Below are 17,408 nucleotides of genomic sequence, written 5' to 3'. Positions count from 1 at the left end.
GCATTTGTAGGTTAGGAGTTGCTCCCTAGACTTTATGTGAGTTACTGCTGCTGCGTAGATAGCTTTGCTATGAAGCAAAGGAATAATATTTCTAAATCAGTTGAAAATGTAGTGTTTAAATGGGGTTGGTCTGAATTATTTTTAAGACATTTACCTTCTCATATCTGAGTGCTAGCTGCAAGCTAGCTGCCACCTGAAACACAACAGGCACCTTGCCTAGCATGCAATTAAAACCCCTACTGCATGAGCTGCATTTGTAGATCGTGTGTAATGATTTTTAGCTCTGTACTGGGAAAATGGCTTGTATACCTTCTCATCCTAATGATGGATAGCCTGGTTGTGGACTTAACTGTGCAAAAACTACTGCAAACAAACACGATTTAATTAAAATATAAATAAAATAATAATATGACCTGTAGGACCTGCTTGCTGAAGCCTAGAATTCTCAAACTCTTTTTCTGGCTCCCACAGCAGTTTTTTTCAGCCCTGCCATCCTTGCTGTCCCCATTAATAAAATGAGCTCTTCTCAAGAAGTTAACACCATACCCATATCTAGAGCCATAGGCCCAAAATCCAACACTTTGCCACAAATCTCAGCCCCTTTTGAAAACTCCACCCTCAAAGTAGTGAAAAGCTACCTAAAGTTTTGAGAATAGTCACACACAGGAGGTTTGAGCTTTAAATGAAGAATGGACAGAAAAACTTACACTTCCCGACATTGAAAACAAACAAACTCTGTCAATATTGAAGAGAGAGAGCGAGGTTTTAAAAATAATACGAGGGATGTAACATCCTCTATGAGATTGCAACATAACCAGACAAAGAACAGTCTTCCCAAGAGATTGCTTCTATAAATACTGCCTTCCAAAGTTCCTCTCTCATGTGTCAATCCGTTTTTACAGGCTGCAGAACTCAGGCAGGCAAGAATCCTAAGACAGCAAAAATTTGCTAAAACCAAGAAAACTTACATTAAATTCCATTCTATCATGAACCAGAAGAAGGGATGGTACAAAGACTGTCAAAGGCCCGTATTTAGTCAGCAACATTGAGCAACCAGAAGCTGTAAAAAGAGTGGCAACGTGAAGTAGTCACTTGGCATATGGCTTAACTCCAGCAACAATTATTCCTCTTGTTAACAGCACAATTCAATCTACGCATCTACATAGATGTTCGGCTAAGTAGAGGACCCATGGCACACCAGCCTCGAGCATCACCGCTAGAAAACTCAGCAACAGCTGAAAGATGCTCAGCCTTCAACATAGATACTGCACGTGGAGGCACGCTGGTGGTTTGATACAAACGGGTTTGAATCACACCTCCAAGGCACGTTTTCCTTCTTCTGCAGATATGGTACGTCCTTCTCCAGGACTGTCAAATACCTAATATTCATCTGCAGTGCTCTCTGCAACAATCTCCTCAAGTCACAATCCAGAACTGGTAATATGAGTTCAGAGATGTGATGTGTTTGATTTTGCAGCCCATGGTCATAAACTGCGAAATAGACCTATTATGCTGAAAAGCTTTTAGCCCTTTCTGACACACTCTTGTCCCCACATTTGCTCCGTTCCCCAAACAAAAACCAAAGACATTTACCAAACATTTTCCTGGCGACGTTTAATTTCCTAGCAAACCTTCCTCGTGAATTATACTGATTTATCTCACTCAAGAGATCTTTATAGCAACTTCTCCCATCTCCAATCTCCCCTTCTTTACAGACACAGCTAAGAGACAAGAATGAAACAAAACAAACCATTATAAAACAGTTCACAACACATTCAACAAATGTGAGTAGAACAATTTGTCAGTATCTATACCTGAAAGACAAACCCCAGCTAAGAGCTTGGTAACTTCTGCCTAAACTAAGGGACAAGAAAAATGATGTACACTGCTGGAGTGCAAGCAAATTTGGACCTACCCAAAGACAGTGAAGATGCTTTCTCAGATACAATCAACCTAAGGATTGACTGCTCTAGAGTTCAGATAGTCACAATATATTTATTGACACCTTTCTAACTAGATATTCAGTCAGTACCGGTCATTACAGCAACTGAAAATTTGACGTAATGCATAAAAACCACAGGCTAAGTGAAAATCTAGCAAACAGCTCCTGTGTGACCCCTCAGCTTCAGTGAGTAGTGCCAGCTCAAGCACATCAGTTAGTTACGGTTTGTCTTAGACTTAATGAGGGCCCCAGACAGACTAATGACTTTCCCAGAAAAGCTTATCTACATGTGAAAATCTCCGTCCTGATTCACACGGATTTATAGTCATTACTCAGAGGCTACTTAAGATCACTGGCCGATAACCGTGTTTTTTCCCGTTTGGGTTTTGTCCAAGTATCGGCTCTGCTCTTTCTGTTTCAGGGATGCAAAGACATGCGACACGGGAGGAACTGACATTAGTCCAGCCTCAGAGGGCTGAGTGCCAGCTGCTGGTGAACAGATATACGAAGGCAGAGGCTGTGCTGAACACCATGTCCTGCACTTTGCTAGCATATCTTCAGAAAGGGAAGCCACCCTGTTTCAGTGCTGGCCTGGAGCACACAATGCTCCAGTAGTGGATACTAACGGTTTTAGCAGCACTGGAGAAGGAAGGGTCAAGGAGACAGGACTGCTCTTCCCCTTTTCAGTCTCTCAGAGAAGCTCCACCTTTTCTTACTCAGTGAAGATTTCTTTGGTGTTGGGAGGTCATTATGCAAAAGTGATCCTGGATCTGGCAATATTTCCCATCTAAGGGGTATCAACTTCTAGGTGTTTTGCTCCAGAGGACTAAATGAGGTCTGGTGTTTCTTCCCTCAGCTTCGCCCTTCCCTGTCAATCTGCAACTCTAATTCATTTCTTGTTTACAGGCTTGAGTGGGAGGAGAGCCAAAGACTTAGCCCTCAGAACGAAATGTGGGCAAATGTGAGCAAACAAGTCACACATCTCCCTTTTAATGATTGATTATTAACTGATAATACCCTATTACTACCACCAACCTGGGGGAGCTACATCTCCAGTTCACATCACAGAAGATGCTGCCCCAGATTTAAAGCATCTTGTGACCAACATGCCAAAATGTACAATGACTGATGTAAAACTCCTTACTTTCAATGGGCTTGCTACAAACAGGCTCTTCTCAAAAGATGACTCTTGCCCATTCCCCCCAGCTCTCAGTTTCTTCAAAATTCAGCTCATCCAAATTCAGTTTCTATTCTAGCTGCAGAATAAGCTTCTTTAATAGCAATCTTTAAACTGGCTTACGTAGGATTTCCCTGGGAATTAATTTCACATGTGGAAGTCACGTCGCAGAAATACTGCCGGCAATCATTGGGAAATGCAGAACACTCGGACGAAGGAGTTCTCCTACTTGTCCCAGGTTTGCAAACACAAGATACCTAAGGGAAGGCAACAGGGTGGTTATAAAGCTGCATTCATCATCTTTTACCCAATAAGTTACCCTACAAAAAAGCTGTCTGGTCTCCCTTTGCAAAATCTAAGGTGAGGAGAGCAGATTTGACCAACACAATGGTGAGGTCATTTGACGAACTTCTCACCTGGCCATTTTTCAGACCCTTACAGGTTGCCGATGTGCTGTTATTGCTCTTACCGTTCCTGGACGTCTGTAAACGCAAACTGTAGAGTTTTCTGGGCAGCCTCCATTGTTGTCAACACAAGGGTTTATGGGCTGGCAAAACTTCCCATCTCCTTGAAATCCTTCTTTGCAGGTACATTGATACTTTCGTGGTCCAAGAACCTTGCACACAGCGAAGGGTGAGCATGGAGAAGAAGCACAAGGATCCTGAGCTGCAATTAAAGAGATGAGAGGTGAGAGTAACCAAATTTCTGTTTTCAAAACAGCACTTACTACATCAGAGCAGAATGCAAAAGGCCTGGAAAGAATTGCGTATAAGGAATTTATACTATTAAATTTCTAAAGTTTCCCAGGAAAATAAAATCATTTCAGAGACAGCAGACATTTTGGGTTTTTTAATCCGAGGAATTTGGATGACACATTCTTCATGTTACTTCAGTAAGAGAAGTGTGAGTGACAGAGGATGCTTGGATTTACTTCTGAACCATTTAGGTCACAGAGAAGTTTCTCACCTTGGCAAGTGCTCCCACTTTTTCTGTAGCCCAGCTTGCAGTCACACATTGCTGTCCCATCCCTCACCACACATTCGCTGTTGGCCTCGCATGTCATGCCTTTGCAAAGGGGAAGCTCTGGAATCACACAGCAAAGAGAGTTTCCCTTTAAGCATGCAGGGCACTTCTGGAAGATACAACTTACCTTATAAAATATCTGGAAATTAAGGCAAATACGGTTTCCAGAGGCCCCAAACTGGCACAAAAGCCAGGGGGTGTGGACAGCTCTAAATCAGCCTAGGTAGTCAGGTTCCGTAAGGCTCAGAGAGAAGAAAGGATCTATCTGGTTTCCAGAGAAAGAACATAGGCACAAGGAGATGGTAAATCTCAGCCACTGTCATGGAGTGGGGAGCAGACCCCAGCTTTTCCCTCTGTCTAGATCTCCAGTGCTCAGATCACCTTCTCTCTACATTCCCAAGCTATTTATTGCCCCCCAGCTCCTTCTGGGACACATGCATCCAAGCCCATATCATAGTTTAGCTTCAACAGCCCCTCTGCAGCTCCAAATGTATTTACCTTGGTCACACCTGGGGCCAGTGTAGCCTCCATAGCACGTGCAGCTTCCATTCCCAGTGACGCCACTGTTGCATTCCCCATGCACACAGTCACACACTGCAAGGAAAGTCCAGACAAAATTGACCTTTAGCTACAAGGCAGTGCACGGGACTCCAGGCATACCTTGGCCAACTGCTCCGGGACTTAGCACCCTGATTTCCCACCAATAATCCACAGCAAATGTAGCTTCTTTTAAAAATAAGGCCATGCAGTCAGAGCTTACAGAGGGCAAACTGCTTGGCCTGGGCTAAAGAAGACAAAGTGAGCCCTGTAAGAGCAGCCTTGAATGCAAGGTCTAGACCACCTTTTCAGGCACGTGTTTTAACTTCCCACTCCGCTAAGTCTCCTGCAACCCATGTGGAAGGAGGCAGTATTATGAGAGCCCACCACATTTGTGATCCCAGCAATGGTGTCGTTGTGTGAGTACAATCACCAAGATCACACCCATCCCACCTGTGTGGATACAAGGGAACCAGGAGCTGGATGAACAGGGCTCCTTTAACGGCCAGACTGCATTGGTCATAAATCGCTTCCAAAAATGCCATATATGAGAAGCAGAACTTTGTGTATTAATTTTGTAGGGAGGGCAACAAGGAAGAAGCTGGGAGACAAATGGGACAGTTACAGGAGTCTGGAAAACAGCTGGGAAGTGAGTGTGGGTCACTTCAGGGATGTAGTAACAGCGTGGCTAAAAAGAGAGAGGAAACTGGGATAGCCCTGGTAAAGGGGGAGAGAGACTTAGAATAGGAAAAATGGACTGATTTGCATGAAAGACTGAGAATCATTTGTCTAATGGGACAGTGGAGAAGGGCACAAAGACAAAATGTCAAGACACCTGCTATTAAACACTGCCAGCTGGCATCCCTTCCTCCTCTCCAGCACCCTTCTTCACCCAGCCTTCCCCCTCCTCTTTCCTTGCTCTCAGGCATTTTTGTGGAGGTTTCACCTGAATTACTCATCCTTACCTGACTGACAGTCTGGGCCAAATCGATTTTCATCTTGACAATCCTGGCAGGCAAAACCACCATATTGCTCCTAGAAGAGCCCCAGAGTGTTCCAGGTGTTATTTTTCTGTGTCATTGCATTGTTTCACACATTGCTATAGTTCAAAGTCTCTCCCCATTTCCGATTTTCTGTGACAGCTGAAGCAATACAGTGAAGAAAACTGATCTGTTCAGTGGTTTAATAGTATCAACCAGCCCTCATGGCAGAGAAGATCACAGCATAAGCCAACGTGCAGAGGGCATGCCAAACACCAGCAAAACTCTGGTGGGCGTTGAGGAAACACTGTCCTGATCACAGACAGGAATGTGCCAGCTGGCTTCTGATATCTCTCTGAAAAAGGAATTTGGAATTCTGATGCCAATTGGACCTTTGACATTGATTTTACAGGGCTTGGGGAACTTTAGCATATATTTTAATTGATATAAAGTGTCTTTGAGTTAAGTCCAAAAGCTACTTTCTCAAAGAAGGGCCCAAGAGGTAGGATTTTACTTATCCCTTCACAATGCTATTAAAGATGCTCTAAAAACATACAGTTCACAAGAGAAAGTTTCAAGTCTGACACTGATCCATAAGCTAAAAATTTTAGAAACACTGCTCTATATGACTCAAATACACAGGAATTGTTTATGCTTTTGTTGTACTAAGTCTGGAGCTGTAAAGAAAAAAATAAACATCTGCCCTAAATTCTCTTTTTCCTATCTCTTGCTTCTCCTGAAAGAGGCAGGATCTGCCTGCCAAGGTGCCGAATCAATTAATTTGGGAAGTATATCATCCAAGTCTGGAAAAGGTGCAGCTCATTAAAAGCCAAGTATTGCAGGGCTTCTTGCAGCCACAGACTGACACTGATTGTTTCAACTGGTCAGAGGGTTAAATCCATGCAATTCTTTCTTCATTTCACCCTAGAGATCCTTCACAACTCCACACCATCACCAACAGTGCCTTAATGCTATTCCAAACACACCAATACTCCAAGAAAACCACAGTGATGCTGTAATGAAAGAAGCTGCTAATGACCTTCCAGACAGAAGGTCAGCCTTCATCCAAGGCGTCTGCCCAGACACTATACAACTCCCTCTGACAAAATCAATGACCCTAAGAATAAATCAAGCACTGACCTTGCAGGTGCAGGTCCCGTTTTGCTGCATACCATCCAAGCATGTCCCATGGCCATTGCAGGGATTTTGAGAGCCACCCGGACACTCTAGCAGGCAAGAGACAGGCCAGACAAGATGAGATTGAACAACTAGCACTGTATTCCCCTTTCCATCTCCTCTTCCTCTAGGAATTCCAGTTGTGCAAAAGCAATGGCCTCTTCACCAGCATGGTCCCTGCCTGCTTATCCAATATACCTAACATTGGCCCAGAGATAGTTAGCATGGCCAGGAGTGGCACCAAGGAGCAATTTGACTGCTAGCTAAGAAAAGCCTTTTATTAAAAGTCTAAGGAAAAGTCCCAGTTGTACATAACTAACTAAATTTCAGCAAAGGCACTGAAACATGTTTTGAGGTTGAGCCACTGCTGCTAGCATCAGTGGCAGAACCGAGGGCAGTTCTGAAACTCAGGACAGGTGGGAGCCTGTTTTGCAAAGATACTCAGCATTTTCAGCTTTCCCCGACTTCATGAAGAGCTGGGAATGTGCTCAGACAAACATGGTCCACGCATCTTTGGAGTGGGGTATGTCCAAATTCTAGGGACTATTTCTGAAAGTTTTAGATGAGTGATTCTTCTGATGAAGCCAATTGCTTATTCAAACCACTTCTGTGTGAGAATAGGCTCAAGCTCTCAAATGACCTCCTATTTTCTGCAGGACTGGAGTGTGTCTTTCCATATTCCATCAATCTGTCAATCAGATGAGAAGTGTTTAGCTGAGTAAGTCTTGCTTTTGGAATTTTGAGATGAGGCAAACTAAATTCTCATTACTTGTCATAAACCTGAGCGGGAGTTTTGGGACAGTTATTTTCACCATGGGTTGGAATTGCTAAGTATTTTCAGTGGCTGAATGGCTGACTAACAGCAGTACACGTGGCACACGCACTGCAGACCAGAGGGACAACAGAAAGAAATATCTTCCTCTTCCTTTGGAAACTTTCTTAAAGAGGAACAAAACCAACCCTTTCCAAAAGCTTATTTTTAAAGAAGAGACAAAAGGAAGTTCCACCAAAGGAGGTTATGTTATGCGTTAAATGTAAGAGGATTCAACTCATTTGAAGCAGAGATTCCTTCCCCATTATATTCTGAAGCTCCCAGAGAGATAACGGAGACCTTGTGAGTGTTTGAGGAATAATGATTATTAATCACCTCAATGAATATTTAATGCCTCCTATTAAAACTGATTTGACTTATTCAACAGATAGAGTGTGTCATAAAAAAATGAAAAACTTACCATAGCACTCCGTACCCCAGAATCCTGGACAGCACTTTTTCTCCTCAATTTCTTTTTTACATATGTGATGGCACCCTGGCTGGGAAATGGTATTCTCTCCTAATTTGACAGTGTATCTTAAAAAGAATAATCCAAGATTCATGATTACAGCACAATCATACCACACGCCTGCTGGAGGGTTTCTAAGCAATCCCACTGCAGTGCACTGAGCTCTCAGTGGAAGGAAGGGCACTCATTTCCTTCGCCATACTTGCACACAAGAGTTTGCTCTAGGGTTATGGGTTCTCTAAGGATGCCCATTGATTTGAGCCTCAAAGATTAGTTACAAGCAATCTGCCAGGGACTGGATATGAGACAGGATCTTGGGCAGTCTGAGGACATCAGGACAGAAACGTTGGACGTTGGAGGGTTAGAGAGCATAGAAACAAAGTTAGGATCTCCAGGGTGACTCAACATTCGACTTCATACCTAAAATAACCTCAAAAGAACAAAATCTCCTTGCAGGACTTGTCCCTTTCTGTCTTGCACTAAAGATTCCAGATTGGGATGCTGGAAATTTGGATTTAATAGCTGTGTTATTCACAGATTCTCTGTGCAATCGTGGACAAATTCCTTAAATCCTCAAAAGAAGCATCTTCTTTTCAACCCTTCATCCACCACCTCTACACACAGGGTAAGCCCTTGATGGCAGCGTCTCTTGTTCTGCATGTATGCAGTACAGAACTGTTCTTGGGTCTGTACAATAACCACCATAAGAGCAGATAACACTCAGAAAAGCTGCATACACTCACATTATTCTTGCACTTCATTTTATTTTTGGCTCAACATCCTTCCCAAAAGGAACTTGGAAATTGTCTCAATAGCACTGCCGCTTTGGCTTCAATCTGACTTCTATGTGCGTCTGTGCAAAAACTGCTATAAACTGCAAAACTGCTACAGCTATTTTTAAAGTATTTCAACAGAACAGCGATTCACAGAAAACAGTAGACAATGGAGCTACATATTAACTGTTAACATTCACTACTGAATAGATATGCAAACAATAATCTATAGTGTTTCATTTTTTAAAAACTTCCTGGTAAATTCAGTTTTCCTTCACCCTTTTCCTATTAGAGCCAAGCTCAACAGAATAAGAGCAAGGAACACATGAACAAGCAATTGTCATAAAGCGAAGTAGGAAGGTAAAAAGTTCAGAGGATTATTGCTGGAAGCTGGAAGGATACGCCACGGGAATTATCATTATACTATTTTTTTAATAATCCACTATGGGATTCTGTGTGTGAAACAGGTTTCTACGCTAGACAGACCTCTGTTAAGTTGCTACAGGAACATTAGCAAACTCAGGCTGTTTAGGGAAGTTAGAAGTAATTATCATGTAATTTGTTCTGTATATATAGAACCTTATGCCCAGCCGAAAGTCCACTGGATTTGCGAGGAGACAAAAGCAACAATAATAGGGGCGATAAATCCATTTTTATGCATCTGAAAACAAAACGCCTTGCATCTTTAGAGCTCAGAAAACATACATGTGCTCTCCTGAAGGCATAGATGCTGCTCCCCGCATAGCAGGGCTGCACCAAAAGGTTAACATGGTTAGGAAATAGGCCTTACCTGCAGTCCCTTACTCCTAATCCTTTGGTGGTCTTTAACCAGCCTCTTGGACACAATGTTTTATGCGCTATAGCACAAGCAGTACACGCTGTATTCAAGGTAAACATCGTCTTGATATTGCATCGCATGGATTTTAACTTAAAAAGGAAAAACAGAATGGAAATGATTACCCTAGCCACTCATCTTGGCAACCTTTAATATCTTTATCAACATTGCACCATTCTTTAGATACCACTGGGGAGGGCAGTGACCAGTGCAGCTGCTGGGAGGTAATACCACACACTCATATGAGCTAAGCCATCACGCCCTGCTGCTGCACGCTACGCTGCTTGGATCTCAGCTGGAAGGCAATAGGGCAGATCACAGCTATCTTATCTTTCCCCTACGCCTCACAGCAAAAATTCTAACAATTTCTAAAATAATCTTAAGTGAGCACTGTTAATTTAAGCTGATCTTTTGCAAACATGCGGTAGTGGTATGTGAGGACAAACCCTAAATTAATAACCCTTGCCAGAAGGCACTGAATTAAAGTGCAACACGTTTCTGCTTTCCATGCCATTGATACGATCCAGTTCATTGGTGGTTTCATTGCTGTTTCACGGGTCTGAAGAACCGAATGTGTTAGTTCAGTCTATTTGTGTGAGCCCAGGAGCTGCTCGCACAAATATTTCTCACAGCAATTGTCTTTGAGAAGGGCAGGGGGGTGGGTTAAAAGGAAAGGTGACCCTAGGTGCAAGGACCCCATAAACATTGGCAAGAAGATCAGGCTTAAGGATTGGTTAATTCACATGGCTGGTGATAAATTCAGCAAGAGTTCTTCCACCCAACGGGAATAACTTTAATGGTTCACGCTTCCTCACAGGGCTTTTCTGTACCCTGGTACCCACCAACTCTGCTTCTCCAAATGAAACACGGACAGAGCAGCTGAAAAACATACAGCCTCAGAGCAAATAATCATCATCATATGCCAGTTTGTCACTGAAGCTCAGGATTGTACCCCAAAAGGGTTTCCTTGTATTCCTAAACTACTGGAGTCAAGCCACTGCATGGAAACATCATTGCTCATTTTAAAAAGAGACAACGTTTGCCACTGACGATGGCAGAAAAAAGCTGGCAGTCACAAGGTGTGTTCGTCCCAAAAGGTCACTGACTGGAAAAAAGAAACACAGCTCACCTTAACTGTGCCTCTACAGGCACTGTATTTTCTAAAAATAAAAACATGAGATCAAATTTTGGGAGGAGGCCTTGATCTGTGGTTTTTTAAGCCAATCCTGAGCAATGCTGTTAATGCAGCAGCTCTCCTGTGCCCAGAACTCCCTGGTTTTGATTCCCATCAGCAATCTCAGCTTTGCTTCCTCTGAACCTAAGCCCAAATGCATACATTTGCCTCAAGGCAAGGGAGGAAGCCCATGGCTTCCCATCAGTTAGCAACAGCTCAGGAAGGCCCTCCCAGATGATAGCCAGCAGACCCTGTCAGGAAAACCTCCTGAGAGATAACCCTCAAGTCCCAGGTCTGCAGGGACATCTCCCTGCAACAGTTTCCTGCCTCACACCCACAGTGCCTCTGCCTGGAGTTGTTGAGCTTTTTCTCATCTTCATGGATCCATCTTCTGCAGCCATCCATGCAAGAATGCTGCCCAACAAAGAAAGTGATTCCTTTGTCTGTGGTGGCCCGTCACATAGATATTGATTTCTAGTTGCGCATCTGGGGCTTTCCTTACCATAGAGTAACCTCCACTTCCTTTGGTAGTAGAATCCCCAAGGAACCTGTCATGTTAAGGACTCCTTCCTTGCATTATAAACAGCTCAAAACCAGATGATTCAAGTACAAATTAGGACTCCAGATTAAAGACAGGCTTTTGAAAGGAGCCAGTTGAAGCCAGGCACTTGGTTCTGACAGAACGGTACATCTCCTGCCTTTTTAGTCCCACCAAATCCCAGCTTTAACCTTCACTGAGACGATACCTCAGAAAAAGGAGTGGGAAGACACCCAAGAAAGAAACAGAGAGATGGACACCTTGCCATGAATTATGATATTAAGGGTGTCAGAATTGCCCCACAAACCTTTAGCAGGTGTCAAAACCACCCTATTTGTATGAAAAAGACCACACAAACAGTAGAGCACAAAACACTGAATTAAAACTCTCAGCTCTTCTATTTCATCTTTACTTCCAGGCATCAGGAGACGGCTGTCTGACACAGTTGGGCCATTAAATGTGTTCTCTGTCATGGTGGTGGAGGAAGACACCACTATTCACACATTACTCCATTTTCTTTCTCTTTCCTTCATCAATGTGTCTCCATTTCTAAATGGAAATGGATGCTGGGAGAGGAGAAGGGTTGTCACTCCTCCCTGTTAGCATTACTGGCAGGCTTCTAAGACAAGACAGTTATTGTGGAATCCCCCCTACCCTACCTTCCTGGGACAATTCATAAGTTTTAGGCAGCTTTCCAGTAAGATCTTCCCCTTTTTATAAGGAAATATGCTTGTGTCAGCAACAGGCCAGAGGAAAGAGGAAGAAAACAGCTGTGTGGAAAATAATAAAAAAAAAAAATCCCTTCTTATTTGAGTGACAGAACTGATGAAGCAGTCATTTTCTGGAGTGTTTTGCTTCTTAGGAAAGCAGAAAAGGGAATCAAGGCACATAAATGCATCAGTTTGGATACCCAAATTTTGGAGAGGATGAAAGATGGGCAGGAGTTTGAGTCAGAGGTGGCTCCTGGAAAACAATGATGCACTGCTCCCTTGGGCTCATGCGTGACTGCTGTTTCTAAGTTTGAAGATGGTGGAGAGGAAGCAGTGAGAGGCAATGTCTGTCCCTGTGACGCAGCAATGCTGCCTGGTGGGCCGAGAGTCAGTGAGATGCATGGTGGCTATGCCAGGGAAAAGGGGTGAAAGCAGTCACCGTTTGGATCAGATGATGTGAGCCTGGACGGTAGCTGGACTGGCGCTCTCAAACAGCTCCAAAATTAAAGGAGGCTTTTAAAGGAGAAGACACTTAGCTGTAACCTAACTAAATTAAGACCCAGGGTGCCTCTGCACACTGAGCTCTGTCTTGCCAGGGCTGGACCCTGCACTCAAACACACGCCATCTACACGAGCAGCCACTCTGTGCTTAGCTGAGACATATCTGAGCTTCTGGATGCTGCAGTGTTTCCTTCCCTCCTCTCACTTGGACACAGATGTCCCTGACTTCTCAAGTGCTCATGTTTCTGTTATTCCACCTCAAGACAACAAGCTGGGAAGTTTTTTTTAAGGGCTAGTTTCATTCCTCTCATTTTCACCCTTTATCTTTTCCTCTCAAAACGTAACACAAATCCTTCTGCACAGCAAAACCTCAAGGAAGAAAGAAAAACACATTCGGACGTCAGTGTTCGGCTCCAACAATCCTGGGAGCCAGTTCTGGAAAAAGTCATTATCTAATGAATCACCAGGTTTCCAGTGCATTTGGCCTTTACAAAACAGAGCTATAGACACATGCTTGAGTCATTATAGCCATGCACCTCCCCAAGAAGTTCTCAATAACACTTTAGCTGAACAGACCAGTGGCTCCTGGACACACAAACCCTTTGCACTGGCCCAAGGAAGACACTTTTCAGCAATAGAATGAACAATCAAGCTGAGAGATCACATAACACAAGATCTACTGTTGCCCTGGGTGTTTCCCACCACCTCAGCTGCAGAGCACTTGAGGCACAGGGATGTAGAGAGCACTCCCCTCACTTTCCACCTGCCTCTGCTCCTCCTCCAGCACAGCCCGGGACCGGCCTCCTCCCAGCAGAAAAATTTTCATGGCTCTCACATCTGCTGCAGCTTCCCCAGCCCATACTAAGAGCTATACAAAAACCAAATCAGGCCAACAGATTTGCTGTCATGTTTGAGCCATCAAATCAGAGCCCTGAGGTAACATCACTGAGAAGCAGCAGGCACAAAATCTCTCTTTTCTCTCTTCATAGCCCCTGCAAGGCTCCTGCAAGCCAACGGAGGCCTCTTGTGGAATCACAGGACTACTATTGCTATCAAATCCAATGGCCACCCTAAACTATTGGAGAAGACTTCCCTCCCATTATATCCTTTCAAATGTTTCTTCTCTTTCTCCAAAAAGAGTGAAACTCTTGGGGGAAAAAACTCTTGAGTGTTATTTTTCCTGGATTAAACAAACTGCTCCAGAGGTGATTCAAAATATTTCACTTCTCTGTGAGTGTGTACTCATTACCTAATATTTTAACTGTTTCACACCAAGACAGACAGACACCTCAGTGATTACAGAAATCAACACAGTGTCTCAAAGTCAAGAAACTAAAATTCTCACTTAAACCAGCTGAAGATGTGAGCCCATGCTTCTGAACGCACTACTGTACTGCAACCCATCTGCCTGGAACCTATGCCTCCAGACAAACAACAAACACCAGTACAGACACTTCTTAAAATCATGTTCGTGCACAAGTCACCTTAACTAACCTACAAGCTCAAAGGTTCATGAGGTCCTTACCTTATTTGTATGCTTATTTGGCATTTATGGCCCTTTTATGAAAGGGTCTCTACAAAAGCTTCCACCCAAAGTTCTGACACTGAAGCACCTTTCCAGTGCTCTGACTTTTTCTAAATTAAGTCTTTTAGACTCACACGTACCTTCCTTAGCGCAGGTCTGTCCACTCCCCACAAGGCCCCTCTTTGTCATTCAAGACAACCCTTCCATAGCTCGGATCCCCAGAGAATAAGATTTCCAAAGGCCACACAAAGCTTCTGACTTTGTAGGCCAGTTCAGTCCCCCAACAGCAGGACACAAGGAGGGCGATTTCAGAAGACAAAATAATACAAAATAGTGTGAATTCTAGCCGACAGAAAATGGGATGCCTCACCATGGAGCCTAGATCAGATCTACAAAGGCATCATACATCCTGCTAGATGCTGCTGCTAAACCCAAGGACGGAGATAAAGAAATCAACAGAAAATCAAGAAAATTGAAACAAAATGGAAAGTATTCCACGCTCCTCACTAGGTAGCTGGAAGTATTTACCCTGTTGCAAAGCAACAATTTGATGAGATTTTAAAAAATTTTTTATAAAGTTCTTCTGGGAAACTTAAGGACCTGTCCTGCCAGATGCTAAGCTCCCATTCACACGTACTGAAAACAGTGGAAGACAAAGATGCCGACTATATTCCTTTCATATTACTACTTTTGCATCCAGTGCTGAACATAAATACAAATTTAATCTGATCTAAAACTCAAGCAGCTCCCGTCAACCTTATTTTTAGTTCCTCAGTTTGGACTACACAAATATCCACACATAGACAGAGAAGACACCTTATCGTACTGAAGTTTAATTATGGATGTTATTCTGCACCTAACTGAATGTAAATGAAAAAAGGAGTTTTGGGGAGGACTATTTCATAACATGCAGCTGCCCAAATATGAAGACCCATTCAATGAACGTTTAAATAAAGACTCACAGACTTACCTTCTGACTCTGGCAGTCAGCTGTGGGAGTGAAACACGCTGCTAAGAAGAAAAACAGCAACCCAGGAGGATGCATTTTCATGCTTTTACAGGCAGGACCCTTTCCACAAAAGGGGTGGTGATAGAGGCTGCAATTTCTGTAAGATAAGACCGCCTACTAAGAATCAGATCCAAGACAAACCAGAGGTTAAAAGTAAACAGAGAGAGAGCATTTTCGCACTCTGCTCTTTGGCTGCAAAGCCTTCAGAAGTGGATCTGCTACTTCTAGCACTGCGTCTGAACCAATACCACTTTTTTCTTTCTTTCTATTCTTTTTTTAAATGCACAAACAGAACTCCTTAGTAAAAGGTTTACTCAAAACAGGAACATCTACGGATTTCCTCTTACATATCAGTTCAAAACAGAAGGAAGGAAATCCTTAGTTTTCAACTAATTGGAATGAAAAGAGGTTAACTGTATGCTTAACTGAAGGCAAATCCAATGGTCAAACTTAAATACCACGAATTCATGAAGGTTAAGTTAATTTCCTTTTACCACTGATGTTACTATGTCCACAACACCTCAAACAGAAGGTTTGCCTATCCCAAAGTATGCACGAACAAAGCAATGTGAGTGACATGCTGCACTTCAGAGCACTAATGTAAGCACATCCTATCAATCAATCAAGCACTCTGGGTAGGCTTTGATATTTATTTAAAGTATTTGAGTTTCTTAGCAAGAAAAGCATCACATTTTGCAGGTGCTATGGAAGCAGTGGCAAAATACATCATTTTCCAAACACCCTGCTGACAGCTTGATGAATCCAAGGAGCACTTCGATAGCACTCAGAATAGGAAAGTCCCAAAATGGGATTAAAAAAATACATGCTAGCCTGCAGTATGGTCTGCAACTGAATTTCTCCTTTTGAAAATTACAACCAACCAAGACTGATTATCGACAGATTTTACATGGACTTTGCCTCCCTACGCTGCCAAGAGAACCCACCGTAGTGGGCAGTCTAAAGGCTGCTTCTGTTAGTAACAAATCCTACTGAGCAAGGATCTTTTAATTTTTGAGCCATTAATACTACGTGAAGGTGCCTAAATGAAACCAGTATAGGTAGCTACTCTTGTGTTTACATAAATGAGAGCATTAATATTTCCCCCCCGCCAAAAGATACACATGCTAATATATAAAGTACATAACAACTGCTGTACTTACTAGAGCTGTTAATTATGCTTTACCTCTTCCTCCATCCCACAGTGCCAGACAGCATGATGAACAGCAAGCACTATTATATATCCTGCACTAACAGGAAGCAGATAAGGCACACAACCATCCACTGTGACCCATGTGAGAAGTACCAGCCCACAACTCAATCTGACGACTCAGCCCACTTGTCCCATTACAGGCCAACTGCAGCCCTGGGACCATCATTGTCCAACAGACGTCCACTCTGTCAAGGTCAGAGGGTTCACACAGCTCTGCAAACCATTTGGTACCCTGCAGATGTCTCAAAGGAGGCAGAGGCAACAGAGCTCACCAGTTCTGGTGGGATGGCAGAGTCACAAATGGACAGCAGGACATTCTTGTAGAGGGGGACATTAGTAGGGAAGCTGTACAATGCTTTCTTTCCCTACAGTCATGGTACTAGACTGGCCATCTAAACAGAAAAATGAGACTGCTCCTCTGCTCCATGCTACCTGTTAGGCATACACAGCTACAACAGGCAGCCTAGAAGGATGTGGAGTGCTTGTTGATAGGTTTTCCAAGAGCTGGCTATATGACATAGGGATTAAGTTACCAGTACTGGGCATCCACAGAAAGCTGATAAGCTTTTAAGGTAAAAATAGCTTACCCTGAGGCAATTAAAGAGGCATGGGCATCTTTTAATGAATCTTCAGACCATTTTCTAAATGGCCCAACACTGAAAATTGTACAGGGGAAAAAGGACACACAAAGACTGATTCCAAGGCTTTCCACTGCTGCTTATCATCGCTGTATCTGACCTGCTGCAAGGAAATTAGGAAGGGAAGGGAGAGAAAGACTTGGTGACAATTCCTGTCTGAATTAAATAAATCAGATTCATAGCAACATTAAAAGGTTCACAGACAACTTTCTTATCTGACCATACCTCATTTAAAGGCAAGCAACAAAACAGCAACATACAGGCTAAAAATGCAAACACTGAGAAGTGCCATTGTACAGCAGCAGAGCATAAACTGAAAAATCAAAAGATCATCTGTCATCAGATGCTGCTTTCCTGATCCAGAGGCGCAGGCAGCATGT

General features: G+C 43.2%; 1 protein-coding gene across 3 annotated transcripts in view; it reads right to left on the bottom strand.

Annotated features, from left to right (window-relative positions):
• STAB1 (stabilin 1) overlaps window positions 1-16,451 on the bottom strand; it is a 61,651-nt gene extending 45,200 nt beyond the window's left edge. Inside the window, exons 1-12 of one of the 3 annotated variants that reach the window (XM_054216661.1) lie at window positions 16,341-16,451; window positions 15,142-15,277; window positions 9,679-9,815; window positions 8,068-8,183; window positions 6,800-6,885; window positions 5,645-5,714; window positions 4,641-4,736; window positions 4,086-4,202; window positions 3,589-3,785; window positions 3,243-3,376; window positions 1,594-1,721; window positions 969-1,060 (exon numbers count right to left, since the gene is read on the bottom strand). In XM_054216661.1, the coding sequence (XP_054072636.1) occupies window positions 969-1,060; window positions 1,594-1,721; window positions 3,243-3,376; window positions 3,589-3,785; window positions 4,086-4,202; window positions 4,641-4,736; window positions 5,645-5,714; window positions 6,800-6,885; window positions 8,068-8,183; window positions 9,679-9,815; window positions 15,142-15,222 (1,254 nt within the window). In that variant the 5' untranslated portion in view covers window positions 15,223-15,277; window positions 16,341-16,451. Of the gene's footprint in view, window positions 1-968; window positions 1,061-1,593; window positions 1,722-3,242; window positions 3,377-3,588; window positions 3,786-4,085; window positions 4,203-4,640; window positions 4,737-5,644; window positions 5,715-6,799; window positions 6,886-8,067; window positions 8,184-9,678; window positions 9,816-15,141; window positions 15,464-16,340 lie in introns of those variants that run through there. The other 2 variants (XM_054216662.1, XM_054216663.1) reach the window with 2 other exon arrangements.
• Window positions 16,452-17,408: the final 957 nt, after the last annotated feature.

Source organism: Rissa tridactyla, chromosome 10, assembly GCF_028500815.1.
Source record: "Rissa tridactyla isolate bRisTri1 chromosome 10, bRisTri1.patW.cur.20221130, whole genome shotgun sequence".
Taxonomy (NCBI): domain Eukaryota; kingdom Metazoa; phylum Chordata; class Aves; order Charadriiformes; family Laridae; genus Rissa; species Rissa tridactyla.
Note: the sequence above shows the minus strand (reverse complement) of the source record. Positions and strands in the feature narration are given on the sequence as shown.